The 19899-nt window shown below is 39.7% G+C and overlaps 1 protein-coding gene across 8 annotated transcripts in view; it reads left to right on the top strand.

The window, feature by feature from the left end:
• Nucleotides 1-19899, top strand: part of NAALADL2 (N-acetylated alpha-linked acidic dipeptidase like 2) — a 430994-nt gene that overhangs the window by 230249 nt on the left and 180846 nt on the right. For all 8 annotated transcript variants that reach the window (XM_040074855.2, XM_040074854.2, XM_058422010.1 and 5 more), the window contains one exon: nucleotides 12142-12412. In XM_040074855.2, coding sequence (XP_039930789.1) covers nucleotides 12142-12412 — 271 coding nt within the window. The remainder of the gene's footprint in view (nucleotides 1-12141; nucleotides 12413-19899) is intronic.

Here is a 19899-nt window from a genome sequence, read left to right as displayed (position 1 = left end):
GATGGTGAGGAGAAGCGGTAGAAAAGCTCCCAAGAATGGTAAAAAATGTGTGTGACGTGAGGTGACCCTCCTCCACACCCACATCCCAAAAGCAAATCACAAAACCTCGGAAAGAAGAGGAGGTACAGGCAGGGTTTGACAGTCTTGACAGAGGAGAGGTCACTGAGAAAGATACAGAAGCAAACTTTATCCTAATTCACAGCGACTGGCACATGTTTGGGTGTCTGGAGCCTTTTTGTGCTCCCTCTGTGGATATGCAGACTCTGCACTGATACAGCATTTCCACCGACTGCTAAGGAAATTTGCTGTTTCAAACACTGTAGAAAAGATGATCCCACATGCAGTTCCAAAGAGAAGCTTGAGTCTTCTTGCTTTCCTAAATCCTGTCGGTGCTCTGGAAGATATTGCTTATATAAATATCACAGCCAATATTGCATTTTGTTGGCAAAACTATTAATTTCACCAAAAATATGCTTAGCGTCTTCCCTTGTGCTCTCTGTTACAATGAGTTTAAAAAAAAAAAAAAAGTTTCTAAAGCTTAACCACTTGTGATACTTGTTTTAATTGAAGATCAGATTTAATAAAATCCACTGTTTGTTTCACTCAGTGTATTGCATTCACTTCCAGATTGTATTTTCTTCAGTAGCAAGACTCACAATAATGAACTTCTCCTTTTTGCCTTCTAACATACCCCAAGTTGCTTAGGTCTCATCGTGATTGTGGCTTGTGCAGTGAAGTTTCAATACACGGTAATTTGCTGAAGCATCTAACCAAGATTCAGAAGTGAATGCTGTCCTAGTTGTCCTTGTGTCTGCTCTGGTAGAAACAGAAGGAATTGATCTAAATTTAGGCATATATATTTTGGTTTAAAAAGAGCTTCCTTGGGTATGATTTTAATTGTGTGAGGTGTGTCTGCTCTGTGGCTGTGGAGTTATGGACACACCCTGTGGCAGTGTCTGCGGCCAGCAGAAAATGTGCAGAAAGAAAGTCCTGCAATGACTCTTCGTTAAACAGAACCACTACTTCAAGATAACATCCACGTGTGGATTTGCACTTGGACAATTTCAATCAGTTCATTCAGCTAAATGTGTGCAAAATCTGTAACTGGTTATTTCAGTGTGCTGCTCTGAGGAATAAATGCAGGGGAATTGTTGAGTCTTTCCCTGCCGTGTTTTTTCTCTTTCTGGCAGAATCCTGCCTGCAGTGAAAGTGCCAGTGAACAGGCACAATATGGGCTGTAAATCTGAACCACTTTGGGGGTGAGTGGAGGAAGAAGTTGAAGAAGGGACACAATGTGCATTAAGCTGCCGTGAAACTCACTGGGTTCTTGCATTTGCTAAGTAAGGTAGATTTGTTTTCTGAAGGTTTCTAATAAAACACAAAAATTCAATTTATCTTCAGTTTTCCCAAAGCACAGACTTTACAGATACCTCTTGTAGTGCCTATTGCTTCAGGTATAGCTCCTATTTTTCTTTTTTTTTTTTTTTTTTTACCCTGTTCATACAGTTTTGACTGTGGCTACACTGCAAAAGTTGTGGTTTGATGTTTTTCTTGTCCCCTGCTTAAAAATCTGAAGATGTTCTGATTCAGCTTGATTGAATATATTTAGACTCTGAACCCCTAACTGTTTTTTTTTCATTGTGATATTTATCCTTTTTATATGTCAGTGAGTGTGTCATATGTGTTAATGTCACAGATTTTTTAGAAACTTGGGGGTGAAATGCTGTGTCTGCATGGTCCACGTGGGTATTTTGTTACCAAGAATACCAGTAGTCATGTCATGCTAATAATAGCCCATCTGCCTCCCACAATTCCTCCAGCTACTTGATAGTTTAATAGATGACTTTGTCTTCATAGTAGATGTGAGAAGCAATGCAGCATGGCCACGACAATATATATATTTTTTTTTTCTGCAGTGGAGATAATTTGACTGTGTTCTGTATGTGAGTACCCAGTAAAAACCTGCTCAGCTGATGAATCTTTGAATCCTGTGTTGTGTTCTCATGTCTGCCTCTGGCTTCCTTAACGCAACACATTAAAAACAAACTCAGACTCGTATTTGCAGAAAGCTAGACAAAAAAAAATGTACAGAATTTCTTCGTTGTTATATAACAATTCTGCTTTTTCATTTTTTTTCCTCCCAAAGATTTAATTGACACTGCAGCTTTGCACTAGAGCACTTTTACTGTGTAAAAACAGCCACCCCACTCTGGCCTTTGTGTTGAGCCATCATCCATTTGTCCTGGCAGTGAGCAGTTCAGGTGATTGTACATCAAATTGTGCTGAATAGTAGGGGGCATTTTTCAGCCTGGATTCCAGTTCCTGAATATCTGCATATTGCTGTTGTCTTGGTCTTTTATTTGTGCTCTGTTTGCTTAAAACTGGGCTTTGAAATTTTTGTTAGGTCATAAGAGAGGCTGAAAGTGAGTCAGACAGTGTAAGTATTACACCCTGAAACCAGCACCTGCTGTTCTGGGGACACTTTGTGGGGTTTATTCTATTTTCAGCTAGACAAGGGCCAGAAGTCTGAGGGAAGTCTGCAACGGGCAAGGAAATGTGGATAAATGGATGGCTTTGGGAGAAGTGAGGTACTCTTGGACGTACCATTGTCAGCAGGGAATGTTGCATATGAAACGTGCCTAAGAAAGAGGAGGAGAAGGAGCGGGTCAGGTCCCTTTCCTATCACTTTTCGAGAAATCTCTGCTATGTGACACCTGCATTTTGCCCTGTACACCCAAGTGTTATAAATGTGTCCTTCAGGGATGTCTGGACTTCACTGAGACTGCTGGGGTAGATCAACCTTTTCTAAGGGACAGAAAGGACCTTTTTGTGTGGACCTGAAGTGGACTGTGCAGATGGTTTCAAGAGATTTGCTGTACTGAGAGCAGACTTTCTGGATTCTCATTGCAAATAGAGTGGTGATTTTGGGAGCAGAATCTCTGATTAGCCCCAGACTTGACATCAGTAGAGGCTTAGAACTGAGCAAGCAAATACTTTGAGTTTTTCCTACTTTAAAAGGTTTATCCTTCTCCCGTCCTCACTGGTGTACAGTGAAATCTGGTGTGGGGCACATAGAACAATTCTGGAAGTCTAGCACTTAAGCTTAGTTATCTTTTGGAGAACTTTTGGTTTGGTGGGGGCCAGGTGACTGCATTTTTAACAGTGGATTCTCAGCACTTTGAAAATCTGACCTGTTTTATGCAGTTCATGGAGATGTATTCAGCACCGTTCCTTCTGGAAGCAAATGAGTGATGAAATGATGAGACCCCTTTGAGGTCAGCAGAGCTAGGGAGTCGATGAACTTACTGGAGAGGTACGGAGCTGAAATCAAAATAAAGGACAGCAGAAGGGTAATAATTGAATTTTATGGAGGCAGAGGATAATTGGATACTAATCTTTCCTTTTCAGTGCAAATGGCATATCCACAGTGGCCTTTCGTTGGGCTTCTGCTTCAGGAGGAGTGGGGACAGGCTGGGGAGGGCAATTGCAGATTTCAGGAGCAGTAGCTGTTAGGAAATGGATGAAAAGACTGAGGAAATTTGATTTTAAGACAAGATCAGTTGAGGGAAGGCCATGAGAGCAATCCTTAAGTATGTGAAAAACACTTGCAGAGAGAGAAAGGTTAGTCTGTTCTCAGCATGAGTGGGGGAAAGGAGAAAATGCTGTTTGTCTAAATACAGGAGGGTGATTATTTAGGATGGACAAGAGGTTTATATCTTTGGAAAAGGGCAGGAAAACAAATGCCTGCTGTGGCAGTGGGGTGAGCTGAGCCTGCCTCAGACCAGATGATCTCCCATGGCCTCATCCCAAGCCTGTCTTTATAAGATTTTATGCTTGCTCCTTTGGAGAGAGCTTTTAGTTTATCCACAAGCAGTTGGATTTGTGGTACAGTGTAAATAACTTCAGGACAGTGTTTTGCTTATCAGTGCTGATTTCCTCAGCTGTATATTAGAACTGAAGGGTCACTTGGAAGCTGTCAGTGTTTTCAGATAAAAACAAATGCATCTGAGAGACAGTTCAGCTGGTGAGATGGAGATTATCAGAACTAAGCCATGTGATATGGCATTTGTGATAACACTTTTCTTACATAAGCATGTGGAGATGGAATTTTATGCTTTCTCCTTTTTTTCTTTTAATCTGCAGTTTTCATTTTAACCAATGCACTCTACTGAACTTCCAAATATTTTTGAAATAAAAGATCCAAGCTGACATATCATCTAGGAATCTTTGCAGTTCTATTAGAATTGCACTGGTAAATTAGCATATACTGATAAGAAAATGAGGCTGGTAACAGGAAGGTTACATGGCATCATCTTGTGGCTATCTTAGGTTTTCCTGTATTTAAGGTTAACCTTTTGAAATTGATGAAAGAAAATAGAGTTTTTTACATTTTTTCAAAATATTAAACATATATTTGGGGATTTTTCTTATTCAAAGTGGTCCTCAATCTTTAAATAATAGGTAGCTTTTCTAAACATTGCTAAGTTGTCATGTTTGTTTGTTTGTTTTGTTTTTTTATTTTGGGTTAGCATGTTACTTTAATTCTTTATTGTCCTTCGAGAACTGGGGTATTATTTAAGGGTTAAATCATACAGTTCCAATATGTCCAGTGTCATCAGAATGACACATTCAGTGTAATTACTTTAGAGTACACAGTGTAATCTAATGATTGACAATTGAAAGGAATAAAATACTGCCAGTTGAGCAGTATTGAGATTTTTTTTTTTTAAATCGTCATCAGATTTCCTGTATAAAAAGCAAGATTTCAAGGGTTTTATTTTGATCAATAGGTTTTCTGTATAGAAAAAGAACCATCCACTGCTATTCACATCCACACAGAAATGGTCTCTTGCTGGAAGTAAACCTAATTGTCTCCGACAGTAAAAGGAACCACTTGGACTTGATTATGCAGCTGGTCACATTTTATTGAGACACTGACATATTCCCTGTGGTCTGGGAAGAAAAGAAGATTATATCATTGTGAAGTTTTGCTGGGTCGGTGCTCTGCCAGTGAATGCAGGGTTGTATGCAAACATTTCAAGGTGAGGGATTGTCTTTTCCCCGTCCTCCTTCCGCTGTGGCTCGACATCGCCCTCGGCATTGTCACCTGCTGGAAAATGCAGGGCACAGCTGTTTGGAGCTGCTGCTCCTCTTGCATTAGGAGAAAACAGAGTAAAACCCTTCATTATATTAGATCTATAAACTTTGAATAGAATTATATATTCCCTTTGCTCTGTTTAAAACAGAGGCTAAGACATCCTTGTATGTCCAAAATGAAGGTTCAGGTTAAAGCATGCGGCTTATTTAAAATGTTTTAGATGGAATTGTGAAAGGATACGGTTTGTGTTGTTATGCATGCACACAGTCGTCTGTACCATAAGGGAAAACCCGTATCTTGATTGAAATTTAGCAACTAGGAAATTTAATAAGAAAACTGTAGTTGTGGGCACGTTATTGGTTGTGAAAGAAAGCGTCATCATTTTGAGAGATTATCTTTCAAACAAGAGGTCCTTTAATAATAATAAAAGAGATTTCCTATATAGATATCTTCATTGTGTACATATTTTGAAAGAACTTTTTTTTTTTACCAACAGCTCATCTGTTGAAAGCCATTTATTGTAATAAATAGAATAAATGAGGAGTAGATCAGTCCAGTTTGTGGTAAGTACTTGAAGTTGTGTGTTAGGGAGAAGCAAATTTTGCTTTGCTAAAAGGAAAATGTGTCACTCTTGTAACCAAAGGGAACAGTGGAACATGGCAGTGAGTTTTTTAGAGCTGAAGTACACAGTGTAAAAGCTAGTGTATTGCTCCTCTTTCTGTGAAATTAAGTCTTAGGGTCTTTGAAATCATCCATGTGAGGGACTGGAGCTGTTATTCTCCATGTTAAGGGTTCTGTGGTTCATTTACTATTCTTAAAGTGGATGGTGAGTACCATCTGTATGTGGGGTTTTTGGTGATTTGTTTTTGTTCTGGGGCTTTTTTGTTGTTGTTGGTTGGGGTTTTTTGGGGTGGGGCAGTTGGGGAAGGGTTTTTTTCGGGGTTTTTTTGTTTGTTTGTTTTGTTTTGTGGTGTTTGTTTTGTTTTGTTTTGTTTTGTTTTTTTTAACTTGCTTCCGGAATGAGGGGAGAGAAATGCTTAATGACATTCTCATCCATCTCTACACTAGGTAGTTGAGCAAGGTGCATGTCACAGAAAAGCAAGTGCTTTAAGGAAAAAAAAAAAAAAAAAAAAAAAAAAAAAAAAAAAAAAAAAAAGACTTTGATAACTGAAGCCACAAGTGTAGTGTAAATAGCCAGTCTGGTTTCTGTTCCTAGCTCTGTCTCTGCCTACCTGTCCCCCCTTGATTGATTTGTTTGTTTCATATTGGCCGTTTGATGTTCTGGAGTATTTGGAAGATTTGGATGCCGGCTAAATGTCACGTAACTGACATCCAGATCCCTTAAAAAGCTTTGGAAAGCTCACCTATGGCCAATTCATGACTTTGCAATGTTTAGTGTAGAGGAACAAAGAACTGCTTGTTTTCCAATAAACTGTGGAGCTGACAGTGAGGGAATCAGTAATTTTTCAATGCCTTCCACCATCTGCCGTGAATGCAAGTTTGGCTTGCACCATGATGTTGGAAAGTGAGATTTGAACTATCCCAATGAGTTTTATATTTAAAAAATATAAAAGGCATTTGACTGATGTGATGGGTAGGAGCAGTAAACTCAGTAGTCCTGTAGTGGAAAAAAATATAAATGCACAAAAATAGCTAAGCTTGGGAGACAGCAGAGGCTGAGATCTGAGTGTTCTTCAATCCCATGGCAAAGGGCTTCTCAGGAAAATGAGAGGTTTGCCCTGGAGCAGTTCTGCATGAATTTATACTGCGATAGGAGAAGATACACACAGTCAGGTACCCCTGTGAAAGGCTAATACCCAGGTGCACTTAAACACAGAGCAGAAATGCTATAAAGTTTCATTTAAAAGTATTTCTCTATTTCCTCGTAGCATGACTTTCTAAAGAGAGAGCTTATGACACTTTTATTGGAAATGCCTGAAAGCCACAGTACACATAAAGTTTTTTAAAAAGTAAAATTCAAAGCCTTTTTTTTTTTTGCCAGAGAACTGCACAACCAAATCTAGAGCCGGCATTCTGTTTTCTGACATTCCGTATTTTTTATGTTTTCGTGAATTTAATTAATCTATGTCTGTGAGAAGTAAAATCTGCCATAAATCATAGTCCTTTTCCTTAAAATCATAAATTGTACTTCTTTATGTTAAAGCATGTTAAAATGTACATTGTAGGGCCCATGTAAAATCCATGGTGCAGATGCAGCTCTGTAAATATTCCCTTAGATGGCAAAAGCAGTAACTTGTTACCCAAGAATGAGCAGGGATCCAGAATGTATGAAGACTGATGGTAGATGTGACAGAGGACATTTCATAGATCAGCTCTCTGCAGCAGAAGCTGGTGACCTTGCAATGTCACCTGAAGAACCTGAGGTGCTTCAGGATCCTGCATGCAGCTCTTTGTACCATGAGCATGTTTCTCTCACCTCCTGATAAATATTTATCCTCTCTTGGACCCGAATTTATTTATTTCTATCTTTTGGGAGCAGCAAATTTATGGCCATCAGTTCAGACCATGGGAAATCCAACCGGGCAGGTGGGAGACCAGCCTGGTGGAGTGCCCTAATTAACAGGAACATGTAATTAAAATTGAAGCAGATGTGGCTTCGGCTGGTGGTATTTCCTGAGTGTTTCCTGTGTGTGCATGCTGTGTGTGATGGACACAAATAACTCCTCTTTCTGCAAGTGTAGGAAATGCTGGTGCATCTGCTGAGCAGTCGGTGTGTGCGGGTGCCACAGCTCGGCTCTTAATGGACTGAAACGAGCTCTGAAATCCTCAACGTATGTAAACATATTTAAAACTCAGCCTGCACAAAGTTTGAGGGTTTTTTGTTGTTGTTTTGTGAGGGTGTTTGTTTGTTTGTTGGGTTTTTGTTTGTTTGTTTTTTTAAAAAAAGGCATTTGCATGAAAGGCTATAAATGTAATAACCCCACGTGATGCATTTCCTGCATTCTTTTGTGATTATCTGCTACCAGCTACTGTTGGGAGCATCGTGTTAGACAAGGGAACACTTTGATCTGATCCAGCCTTACAAAATATGAGCAGTCATTGCAACTCACAGGATCTGAGAGCAGCTACTCAGCTGAAAATTCCATCTGTAAAAATTCCAAAATCGCATTTGTCATTAGCTGTTATCTAAAATTGCAGTAGTTGCTTTATGAACAATTTCGGTGATCTGGAAGAAAATCGTGGAAATTTACAGTCGAAATATGGGAATAAGGCACTTAAACATCTAACTCCAAAAATGGAATTCAGATTATTTTTTCTTAGTAGGTCAGGAAGGGTAGGCCAGTTCCCCAGGCTCATGGCAGGTACAAGTGGTAAATCTGAAAAGGAAAAAAAGGAACCAAACCAACCACACTTGAAATTTTACGTGTTTGTGGGGAATTTTTGTCCCTGTAGATTTTTCAGATTGAATCTGTAGAATCCTTTTGCAATTCCAGATTTTTTTTCATGGGGTCTTATAGCAATTTAATAAGATTATCTGAGAAGTAATTGTGTCATACAGTAAAATTATTCCATCTCTTGGTTGTTAGAGTGACCTGTTGTAATTTTTCAGTGTCTGTTGAGTGGTGTTTCAGTGTCCCAGCTGGCTTATTTCGCAGTACCTTGTTCTCTCCTTTGGCAAGCTGTGTCAAAAAGTGCTGTTGTAGCAAATGACTTCCCATTAAGGCACGGCAGGTCTGCGTTCCCCATCGTTACCAAATTGAAAATGAAGTTTGTATATTTTGTGTGTGTGTTCATTTGTCTTTCATAATCGTCCGGTAAAGAATAGCCTTTTGAAGCTGCAGAACCTCTGGCTTTCTTACAGGTACATCTTCAACATATTTAAAATTATTATTCTAGGTTTAGGACTTTGAATCTTTATCTCCAGTAGTGGTCATTTCACCACGTCAAAGTGAGGAATCTCTACCTTATCCAAGTGAAGTAGGGTGAACTTTCTGGGTTTTAAGTGCAATTTTACCTGTGGTTTTTTTTTTTTTTTTTTTTTTTTTAGTTCAGGATCCAGGCATTTTGAGATGGAGGACAATGCTCAAGAAGTGAGTTTATGTCCTGTTGTGATGTAGATTAGTTCAATACTGTATTAGAAAGTAAAGGTCAGGAATTTGTGGAAATCTCTGAGAGCATCCCATAAAGGCACAGGAATGTTCAGACTAGCTTTGTTACATTTATTAGTGTTGATTCTGACTTGAGACCAACTCTTCTGTCTGTGGTGGCTCCACTGGCTGGATTGTGTAGATCTGCAGCAACAGAGATGTGCCTATAAACTTTATGGTTATTCCCATTGAATGATCCTTTAAAAGTACCTGAATAAAGTATCTTTTTAATGTGACCAAAGGGAGTCAAAAATTTGGCTGAAGTTATCAGAGGCAGTGCTGTAAATGGAAACTGGCAATTGCATTGGTATTGGTTCTTTTCTGAGCATGCAGCTGCTTGGGAAATATCCTCATCTTGAGGGGCTGCTCCTCTCCTCTGCTGAAATCCCACTGCTGGGAGCCTCTGAGCCCTGCAAGTTCTAGGAAGTGAATAATTTGAGCATTTGTAAAGGACTGTGAAGTGCATGTGAAGTGTTGATATTCTTCCAGGCTTAACTGCCAAACTTGACAATTTTCTGAATTTGGTTGGATTTAGGAAATACTGGTGTTGCGCGTTTTACTTGTCATAAAATTAGTATGTGAAAAAATAATGAGTTGAATTACCTCTGACTTTAGCTTGATGCAGTCAGCAACAAAGGCAAATGCAAGTCAGCTATTGTAGTAAGTCTGGGGAAGAAAACCCTTTCTGTAGTGTTCATAAGATTTATCAAAGTAGTCTAATATGTGCTGATTTATTATAAAACAGTGTGTGCTCATAATTTACAATTAGATTTTAACATGCTATAAAGACATTATGGGGATCATTTCTGTAACTTAATCAGATATGTTTTCACAAAAGTTTCAAAGACATGTTGATTTAGTTATGAAGTGGAAAGTAACTTCTATTAGTAAGGGAGCAATTTGCTTATTGTATCTTCCTCTTTTAATGCTTGATTCCTTTTCTTGTGACTGAATACTTCTGGTTGCAATGTGCCATAACTCTATGGGCTGGGGATAAATTTCTTTACTTATTCATTCTATTAATTTTTCTATCACATGAGGGAGATGTAGATATTCTGTTAATGATTGTGTTAATCAAACAACTTTTTGTACTTCTGCACTGCCCAAGTTTATGTCATTGCATTAGCAGGCACTGGAGATGAAATTGGAAACTTGTAATATACTGCAGATTGGATTAAGTCATCTGTGTGGTGTAGACTGCTTGAGCACTTACTTTAGATAATTTAAAAACATTAAATCTACAAGGCAGATATTATTCCTGACAGGATCCCTGAAGTCCCAGCATAAGGCCAGTGTTGTTGTAAAGATTTTGAACTTTTGTGTGTGAACAGCCTCGCTGGAGCAATGCAGCCTGGGATACAACAATATTGCTTTGAACAAATACATTTTATAAAAAGCACATTTATACAAATGTCTATTAAAAAAAAAAAAAGCCTTTTGCATGTTGGAAGAATCATTCTCGCCATGTAATGTGATGATGGGCGTTAGGCATTTGAATGGAATATATAATTTTTGAGCCATTGTTAGGTGTGATGGGTGTTATAACTTCACTTTCTGCTCTTTTAAGGCCTTGATGTTTTCTAGGCAGTAAATGTTCATTTTTTTCAAATGTTCAGCCACAGGATGGGTGGAGAAGCGAGCCCTTAGGCTTGACTTCCATCAAGCTTTGCTTGCTGGGGCTCTCCCTGGGGACAGTGCAGAGCCTTCTGGGAGTAGTGCCAGGAGCTTTCCAACTGCAGCACTGGGTTTGGATATTGCAGGGGTACCTGGAAAGCACCTGGTGGGATTCTCAGATACCTATCAAACAAGGGTATTGTTTGAAGTTCTGCTGAGGACCTTAAAGCACTTGTGTAGTGGCCTTTTTGTGAAGAGAAAGTTGTGGACAAGACTTTCAGGCAGTGTCAGTATCTCTGTGCTTGGAAATCAATACATCTATGATCTTTAGACTTTTTTTCAGCCCTGAGAGCTTCATAGACCCACAAATAAAACCCAAAAAAACCCCAACTTCACCAAATTCAGCAAATATTCCATAAGCTTTTTGTGCTGCAAGTGGGTAGTGCTTTTATTTGAGTAATAAATTTTATTTGTGTCCCTCTTTGCTTACATGACTGCTTGCCTGCAAAAGTAGGGAAAGCCTTCAGTTGTTCCTTAGTTCTCATGGCAATAGTTTCAGCATCTGAAATCCTTTGGCACGTGCTGGGGAGGAGGATGGTCCTTTGGTGCCTTCACCCTGTTGCCCCTGTGCCAGCCAGTGTTGAAAGTGATGCAAACCCAGTGGTACAAGCCCAGACCAACCTGAGTTCCCACTGACCCATCAGTGGATACCAGCAAAATAATTCCCAGGTTTGCCTTTTATGCTGGCCAAGCTGGTGGCTCAGGTAATCCTTCAGTGCAGGTAGGGAATGTGAAGAACTCGCTGGCAGTGAGCACATCATTTGGGGGAACAGTTCCATTCTGCTTAGTAAATTTGCTTTCCTTGATGAATTCAAGCCAAACATGTAATTATAACTGTGTAATTATAACAAATTTTCAGCATCATGCCCCTCCTGACGACCTTGAGATGTTACTTCAGATTGTCTTCTTCATGTTTAAAGATGGGTTAAATTTATGCTCTTTTAGAAATTTGTTCAGCAAATGACATACGAATTTTTAAACAGTTACTGTGATAATTTCTGTAGGATTCTTTATTTCATTTGGATGCGTTTCCTATACATACATTTTTTTCTTACTCTATTTTCCCAAAAAGCAGTTGCCTTTGTCTCGTACTTGGTGAGAAAATATTTGCAAAAAAATGAAAGTTGTGTGGTTTTTTTGCATGTTTGATGATAGGTTTTTAATAAAGTCGTGCACTGATGCATGCTAAGGTACAAGAGTCCTTGTGGGAAATAAACTAAACCTATGTTTACTTGTGTGCGTTTGTTGTTTTTTTTCCAGAGATTTGTTAGAGTTCCCCAGGGAAGATGATGCAGACATTGCAGTGAAAATCCTGGGTCAGTGGCGTTCCCAAGGCCTGGAAGATGTCCGGCTGGTGAATTACTCCGTTCTGCTTGACCTGCCAGGCCCTTCTTCAAACACAGTAACTCTGCAAAACAGCGGGGAGTGCTTTTATCCGAGTGGACAGCAGTGCAGCAGAGACCCCAAAACACTTCACAGTCAAGACCTCCTGTACTCCTACGCAGCTTATTCTGCCAAAGGAACTCTTGAGGTAACGTGGCCATTTGTCTCTGTCACTTGTGCGGAAATAGAGTTAGGAGACATCAGCTTTTGCTGAACCTGACTGGAAAATTGCGTGTAGAATCATAGAATTATGTAGGTAGGAAAAGACCTCTAAGGTCTCAAATCCAATTGATAATATGCTGAAATGCCCAGCCTTAAAACAAGCATATTTATGTGAATTATGGTGTGGCCAATCGTACTTATCTTAATTAACCATATAACATTATTTATACAAATAGTTCATAGGAGATCTATATAGATACAGATATACACTCACATATATCTCTGTGGATATATTTTTTTTAAGTATCTGTGTTTATGAATTGGCGCATTTTGCTTGTGTGTAAAAATCTGGAAGCTGTGTCTAGGATCTCCCTCTACCTTTGCTGATGTATGAGAGCTACTGGTTTGAGGGATGCTTGTAGGAAGGATAAGATGAGGCTGGTGGGAGTGCTGGGCTAATACCTGGAGCCTCTGAATTACGGTTGTGGATCTCACATAATTTCTTCTGTGACAACTCAGTTGACACATCTGCTCTGTTTCCTCTTGAAAACACCAATTTGTAGTTCTGTCGTACTGTAGTTACTCTAGGAAGTTTTGTCAGCAAAAACATTCTACCTATTTGGATTTGGTACTTGCCAAGTGAAAAAAGATATTGTATTATCTTGTTTTTTCTTGTGTACTGTCTTCACTGTCTGTTTTCCTTTAGCTTCTTGCTAAATATTTTGAGAGTGCACAAAGGGACCATCATTTCTGTTTACCTTCCTAGCTGAGATAGCATAAATCTTAATAAATACATCTGAAATATAAAAATTGCAATTTCACAGTTAATTGCATTATTGTAATCTTCCTCCTTTTAAAAATACCGTATTCCACTAATGCTGGGGAGTTTTCATCATGGCTTCTTTCTTATTTAAAAGACATGTTTGGTCATGGCTTAGAACACTTATAGACTATAAAGGAAAAGATTGTTATATATGTGAACATGTTAATATTAAAATATGCCTACTCTAAACATGCTGAGTCTCATCAGCCTCCATTCTGGGGCTCTGTCCACTTCAAATCTGTTGCTGAAAACCAAATGAAGTAGGCAAGAAGAGGTCCTGACTTGCATGATACACACTTTAACTTTTACTAATGAATGGGGTTGCCTTCTCATATCACTTAAAACCTCCATATGTAATATTATTTTCTCATTGTAACTTAGTAAGAGTAACTTTAATCAGAGAGAAGATTGGTTGTGACCTTTTGGGTTTCATTCCATGAATGTCAATGTGTTGCTAACAAATTCATCAGATTGAAGGAAATCCAATGTTCCGGGAAGAGCCACTGCTGTTATTCCCAGCAGCACGTGTTCCAGTTTCCATTTTGTTCCAGGGCAGTTTTCTCTTATGAGTTCAGCAGAAATGATGCCCACACGCACTGTCCTCATCACAAGGGCTGGACCTTGGCTTTGGCAAACCTCCAAACTTGCACTGGTGCCAAAGAATGACTTTCTTTACAGCCAGTTCTTCGAGATACCTCAGCACCCTTAAAAAACTCAAGATGTGTTCTTCTGTTCTTGAAAAAGTCTACCTGAAACATCCTTATGTCTAGAGTTTTTCCTTTAAAGGGAAATCTTCCTATTTGTTTAGGCTACTGGTAAGTTGGTAGTGATCTAGCCTTCCTGACTTTCAAGCCTACACACTAATCTCTACTATTTAAACTAATGGAAGTAGAAAAACTTTAAATGAGAAGTAGCAGGTGGTGGCTGTTGCTGCGTTCAGCCATCAGAAGGTGACTTGATTGCTTGCAGTGGAACTACGAGTCGTGTGTTTTGAATATCCTGCAGTGGTTTGTGATTGCAAAATCATGAAGGTTTTCCTGTGAACAGATATTTTTATAACAGCTACTCATAACCTGAATAATTCTCTTTCAAATGTGGCGCATCCTTAGCAGAAAATTCCTATTATGTGTCACTTAATCAGGCTGAATTGCTAATACTGCCTGGATGCTGCTGCTTCATTGTATCTCATTTGTCTGTTTGGTTTGCTAGAAGTTGAAGCAAATAAAACCATTAAGCTATTGCATCTGGCTACCAGCAGAGCTGCAGCTCCACTTTGATGTTGACAAGGTTATTTGTAGAACAGCAAGAGTCATTTTCTTTGACCACCTGTCATGTCCATTCATCATACAGCCATTGTATATGAGCCATCCAATTTGTGCTTTCTGGTAACAGTCTAAACAGCATTTGTGAGTAAAAATGTGAGCATTTGTGATCTGAAATCTACTTCAAAAACCTACTTAATGCCATTGTGATGGATGGTGCACTTTACTACTCCTCTATATTTCACCGGGCTGTGAAAAGGTGACAGTGTTTACCCATCATGGTGACAGGCAGGGCAGCTTACAGTTCTGGAGAGGGCTGTCGAGTCGGTTTTGAAATAGATATTGCAGCAGTTATGTAAATAATATATTGTAGTCTAGGTCAGCCTAAGGAAAGAATGGCGTACCTGAAGTATATTTTTATTAAAACTTAAATATCAGCCACCTTTTATAGAGCTTAAACCTTTTGTCTGCTCGATAAGAACAGGAAAGCTGCTCTGGCCAACAGGGTGCACATATAAATGGAAATTACATTGCTTCAAATTTATGCATTAAAGCAAAATGCATTGTCAGATGGTATCCAGCCAGTCTCCGAGTGAGGGTGGTGTGGTGAATCCGAATGTGCTGCTCCTGCCTCCTGGAGCACTGGGATCCAGGAGCTGTGGGGGTCTTCTGTCCCTGGGGAGAGGAGGGGCTGAGCTGGGGAGCACCGGCGAGAGCTGATGAGCGGGGGCTGTGACCCCCCCAAAATCTGGCGTCCCCCTTCAGTTCCCCACTGGGAAATGGTGGCAGTAGCCCATGTGTGACATGGGTGGTGGTGATCCCTGGGTGCACCAAAGGAGAAGCAGGGCTCCATTCGGGCTTGCAGCAGCCGGGGAGGCACTCGGGGCACTGCACAGTTGGTTTCAGTCAGTTCTGCCGAGTGCAGCAGCTTCTGGAACAAACACAGTGTTTGTCTGCTCCCTCCACTGTTTCTTTAGCCACTGGAAATAGTCCTAGCAGAGGTAATGGTTGGTGTGTTGGAATAACGTTCAAGGACAGGCTAATTAAAGCAAAATGTAAATGGTATTTGCTTTGTATTCACGCATTTTCTGAAATTATGTTTGTGTGACCTGAAGTTTTCCTCGCTTTCCTTTCACCTTCAGTTTATTCACGCTTTACTTCATGGAAGTGTAAAGGAACTTCTGGCAATCCTGTCTGCTTTCATACTTTGAAGTGAGGTACTTGGTGTGCTCTGTTGTATGGCATTGTCTCATGATTCGCTACTCTGCCTCTTTTGGAATAATGCACCAAATCCCTGTTGGTTCCTTTGCTGGTCCTTTTTTCTGGTTTGGGGTTTGTTTCCACACTCATGGATACTCTCAGCCAGCCCAGCAAACCATCGTGTTTCTTTCCTGGACCTTTCATGTACCGAAAGGAGTGTGTTGGTTCAGGAGCCTGGAGAGGATGCAAGACTAGAGCAACTGGCGTGTTCTTGAAATGGAGATGCACATGCAGGCAGGGATTATTTGATGGTTTAGGGGCAGAAATGAATTGTGCTCATCTCCAAGGCAGTTCTCCTAACACCTGACTGTTTTATATTTTGGCCACTGTTCTGTCCCTGTTCTCTGACTGCTTTGACTCCTCTGCCATGTCCCCTCCCTTCCCTGCCATCATCCACATGCCCACTTTCTGCTGATTTCTCTGTTTCCATGCCTGCTGATCTGAGGCATTCCTACTCCCAATCAGGGGTATCTTTGATGAGTTTTGGAGGGGCTGCAGGGAGCAGACGAGTGGGAATGCTGCCTGCCTGCCTCTGCCCACACCATGCAGAAGAGATTGTCTGCATCTGCTGGCCACGTCCCAGTCTGCTCCGCTTCGTTTGTTTTGGTGACATTTTCTCACTAAATGAGAACCCACTGCAGAGATTAATGCAACCTGAAGCAATCTGGGAGGTACAAGCCCATCTGTTAAGCTCACTCACTCATCTTCCCACCATTCTTCAATCGTGGCAAGAGGGGAATAAGGGAAGCAGGACTTGGATTTTGCTGTCAGATCCTCTTTCACAAGGAGGGGAGTTTGCTTACTTCTTATCCAATATCCCATTTTCTTATGGCTGTCTTTAGATGTCTTCTCTCCCCACCCATCTTCTTCTTTCCCAGGTCCTTTTCAGGAGGGTGGGAGTCTTCCTCTCCTCTACTGCCCATTCCTCTCACCTTTCCCACCCCTGCCAGGAGTGTGTCCTACAGTGCCCTCCCCTCTGTGCTCGGGTTTACAGCCCTGTTTGCTGCCAGCACTAGCAGCTCTCTTTATCTCCAGCTCTGCACCAAAAGGTCTGGAGTTCCTCTGGAGGGGACAGTGCATCAGGAAGTCCTTGACCCCAAAGCTTGCTTTCATTTGATTCGGTTTCGTTGTGCTGGAAATGTGATTAGTGCACCCTTATTATCTTTTCTCTTCCCTCCAGCTAATCAGTGGTAATTTCCTGCACAATATTTCAGAATTAAGATCGGTGTCAGCGGGTTGGTTTTTGAAAATTTTAAAATCTTCCCAGGTTATTTTTATCCCCAGGCAAAATTTCTAAATGAGCCTTCTGCAGCGTGCTCGCTCGCACATCTTGAATTCCAAAGGCAGAGAGTGTGTTTAATTTAGATTAAATAATCACAGCTTCTCTTCCTAAGTCTTTCAATCGTTTTTGATGGCACGTTGGTGCAAAATACCAAGCTAGAGGGAATCTTGATGCATGTGTGCATTTAATTCTTTTAGGCATGCCAAATTTAGTTCATTATTATCTTTATTAACATTTTTTTAAGTTTTCTTCTCTGAAGAGACATGCATTAGCTAAAATGAATCCCTAGCAACTGAAATCAGTTTTGCAGATGGTTGGGGCTATAGGTTGAATAACACATACACACAAATGAGAAGAATCATGTGATTTTTGGGTAACATTTAGAAGTTTTAATGCAGCTTTATTTATTTCTTATTTATAGAAGAGTTTCTCCAAAACCTCTTCCACAAATAATCATAATTTAGACCACTGCTCTGCATACCAAGTAGGCACAGCAAATTCTCAAGACAATCTCACTAAGAATATGGATTTTAGAATAGACTTGACCTTTAAGCAGAAAACAACATTCAACATTAACTACAGCATAGCTGCCACTCTATTATAATTACATATGGAAGGCTGTGAAATGCAATGTGAAGGTTATATAATTTAAAATTGCAGGCGAGGGCTCCAAAAGCGATCATTGAAGAGATGTCCTGCAGAACATCCTGTCAGTTTTCTGGCATACATCACATATCCATTAATAAATAAAGTTGTACAGTTCCCTAAAAATAATAGTAGTTCATCATGCACAAAGCCCCGATTAATATTGCTGGAAGATTTTTCTGTCATTGAAGGGCAGGGTTTCAAAGATGCAAATGCTGCTGCTGCAGAGCCTTTTGCTGTTTCATAATTGCAAGTCAATGCTGTGCTGATGTTTCTGCTAATGAAACGTTAGTAATGGCATTTTGGTAATAATGCCATTAATAATTAATGAGAATTTTTAAATGATAAGAAAGCAAAAGGTGAGGCATCTTGGTATCCAGAGGCGTAACAGATCACTGAGCACTTCCGTGCCATTGCACAGAATCAGCTGAAGGCATTTCTTAGTAAAGCCTCTGTACAATATTAGAGAGGGAGCAGTGGTGAACCATAACAATTATTTATATTCCAACTGCATGGTAAAAACTGAAGGGTGCAAACCCTGAGGGCTTGGGAAGAGGATTTACTGCCTTTTTCAGGTTTTAGTGCCGGCTGAATTCCTAATGAAATAAAAGGGAATGACATCATTTGTAAGCAGAGTTAAATTTTGTCTGTTAGTAGTCAGCGTGGAAGAATAGCAGTGAAATTTGTGCAATTGCATGGGTCTCCAAGGAGTATTTTTCCCTTTAATTTTTATGGTATGATCAGACCCACTGAGTTGCCATCACCTCTGCAGTTCAGTATAGGATACCTGGGCTGGTGCCCACCCAGTCAGGCTTTTTCCACCCCCACTCTTTATTAATGGTGTTTGGTTCAAACCTCAGTACAAATGTACTCAGGTCAGGTGGAAGCTTTCTGCCAAATCCCAAGTTGTGTTTTTCTTAGGTAGTGCCATCTTCTCTTTTTAACAACTTCTTCACCTTCTTAGTGAATGTGAACCTACCAATAACATACCTGCGATTTCTTCGCTGTTTAATTTTGCAAAGGCAATATTCTACTCCGAGGAATTTTCAAGTAAAAAGCTTTTTGTGCTGTGAGCTCTTGGGATTGGGTTTTTGGGATCTTTTTCTTTTAAATTTCTCCAGTATTATAGAGGTTTAAAACTGCCTCGAAGGAATCCTGCTTATGCTGAGAAAAGCAAAAATTTCCTTCAACAGAGGGACTATTAAGTAAATACCAGCTTTTCAAAAATAGCTAGTATGAGAAAAACATCATAAGAAACAACTACGACTGATATGAGAATAATAACAAAATATTTTTGTATTTATATAATACTCAATCCTTGTCCCTAAAACTACTTACATAACTTTATTGTTTAGGAAAATGTAGTTTCATGCATGAACAATAAAGAACTGCTTAAAATGCTGCTCAGTTCTCTAGTAGTTATGAGTGACTGTAAAATACAATATTGATTAAACTATTGCTGCTTCTCATTTTTTTAAGTTTGTTTTTCAGGAAGAGAAGCAATTCCTAAAATCTCTTCAGGAACATTAGCAATAGAAAAGCTTTTGTAGTTGAAGGCAGGTTCCATTTTACTGAGCATAAACATTGTGTGTCTGGGAGCATGGGCACAGGGCTCTGACCCTGGCAGTCTCTGGCGTTAGGCATCCATGAGGATATGGGCTACAATTGCTCTAATAAAATAGATTTTTTAAAGGCAAAAAAATCACCTCTTCTGCCATACTTCACTTGATTATTTTTCAAATTGGACAAAAATATCTAAATAATGATGGGGTCTCGTGAATTACAGCTGGAAGCTGAAAAGAATCAGCAGCATCTATTTTAATTTTCAGTGCAGTGTGATAAATCTTACCAGTTAAAGCTTCAACAGTGTTTTGTCTTAAGAGTTCTCTCTACCTACCAGTACAACTTCTACAGTCTCCATTGGACAACATTTTGTCAAAATCTTAAAGCACTTTCTTCTTTGAGTTTACTGGATGCTTTTCTATAAGAGTCTCTGTCTCACCATTAAAATATTTTTTAATATTTCAGAATGAAAGTAGCACATAAAATCCAAAGCCAGTCTGAAGATTTCTTATCTCTGTTAGGATGTGGTGATATAAAGTCCAAATATAATCTTCTGAGCATGTGAAAGAGTGGAAATAAGTTCTTACTTAAAAAAAAAAAAAGCATAAGGATCATTGAGAGGTTTTAAATGTAACCTA

This window comes from Hirundo rustica, chromosome 10, assembly GCF_015227805.2.
Source record: "Hirundo rustica isolate bHirRus1 chromosome 10, bHirRus1.pri.v3, whole genome shotgun sequence".
In the NCBI taxonomy this organism is placed as follows: Eukaryota; Metazoa; Chordata; class Aves; order Passeriformes; family Hirundinidae; genus Hirundo; species Hirundo rustica.
Note: the sequence above shows the minus strand (reverse complement) of the source record. Positions and strands in the feature narration are given on the sequence as shown.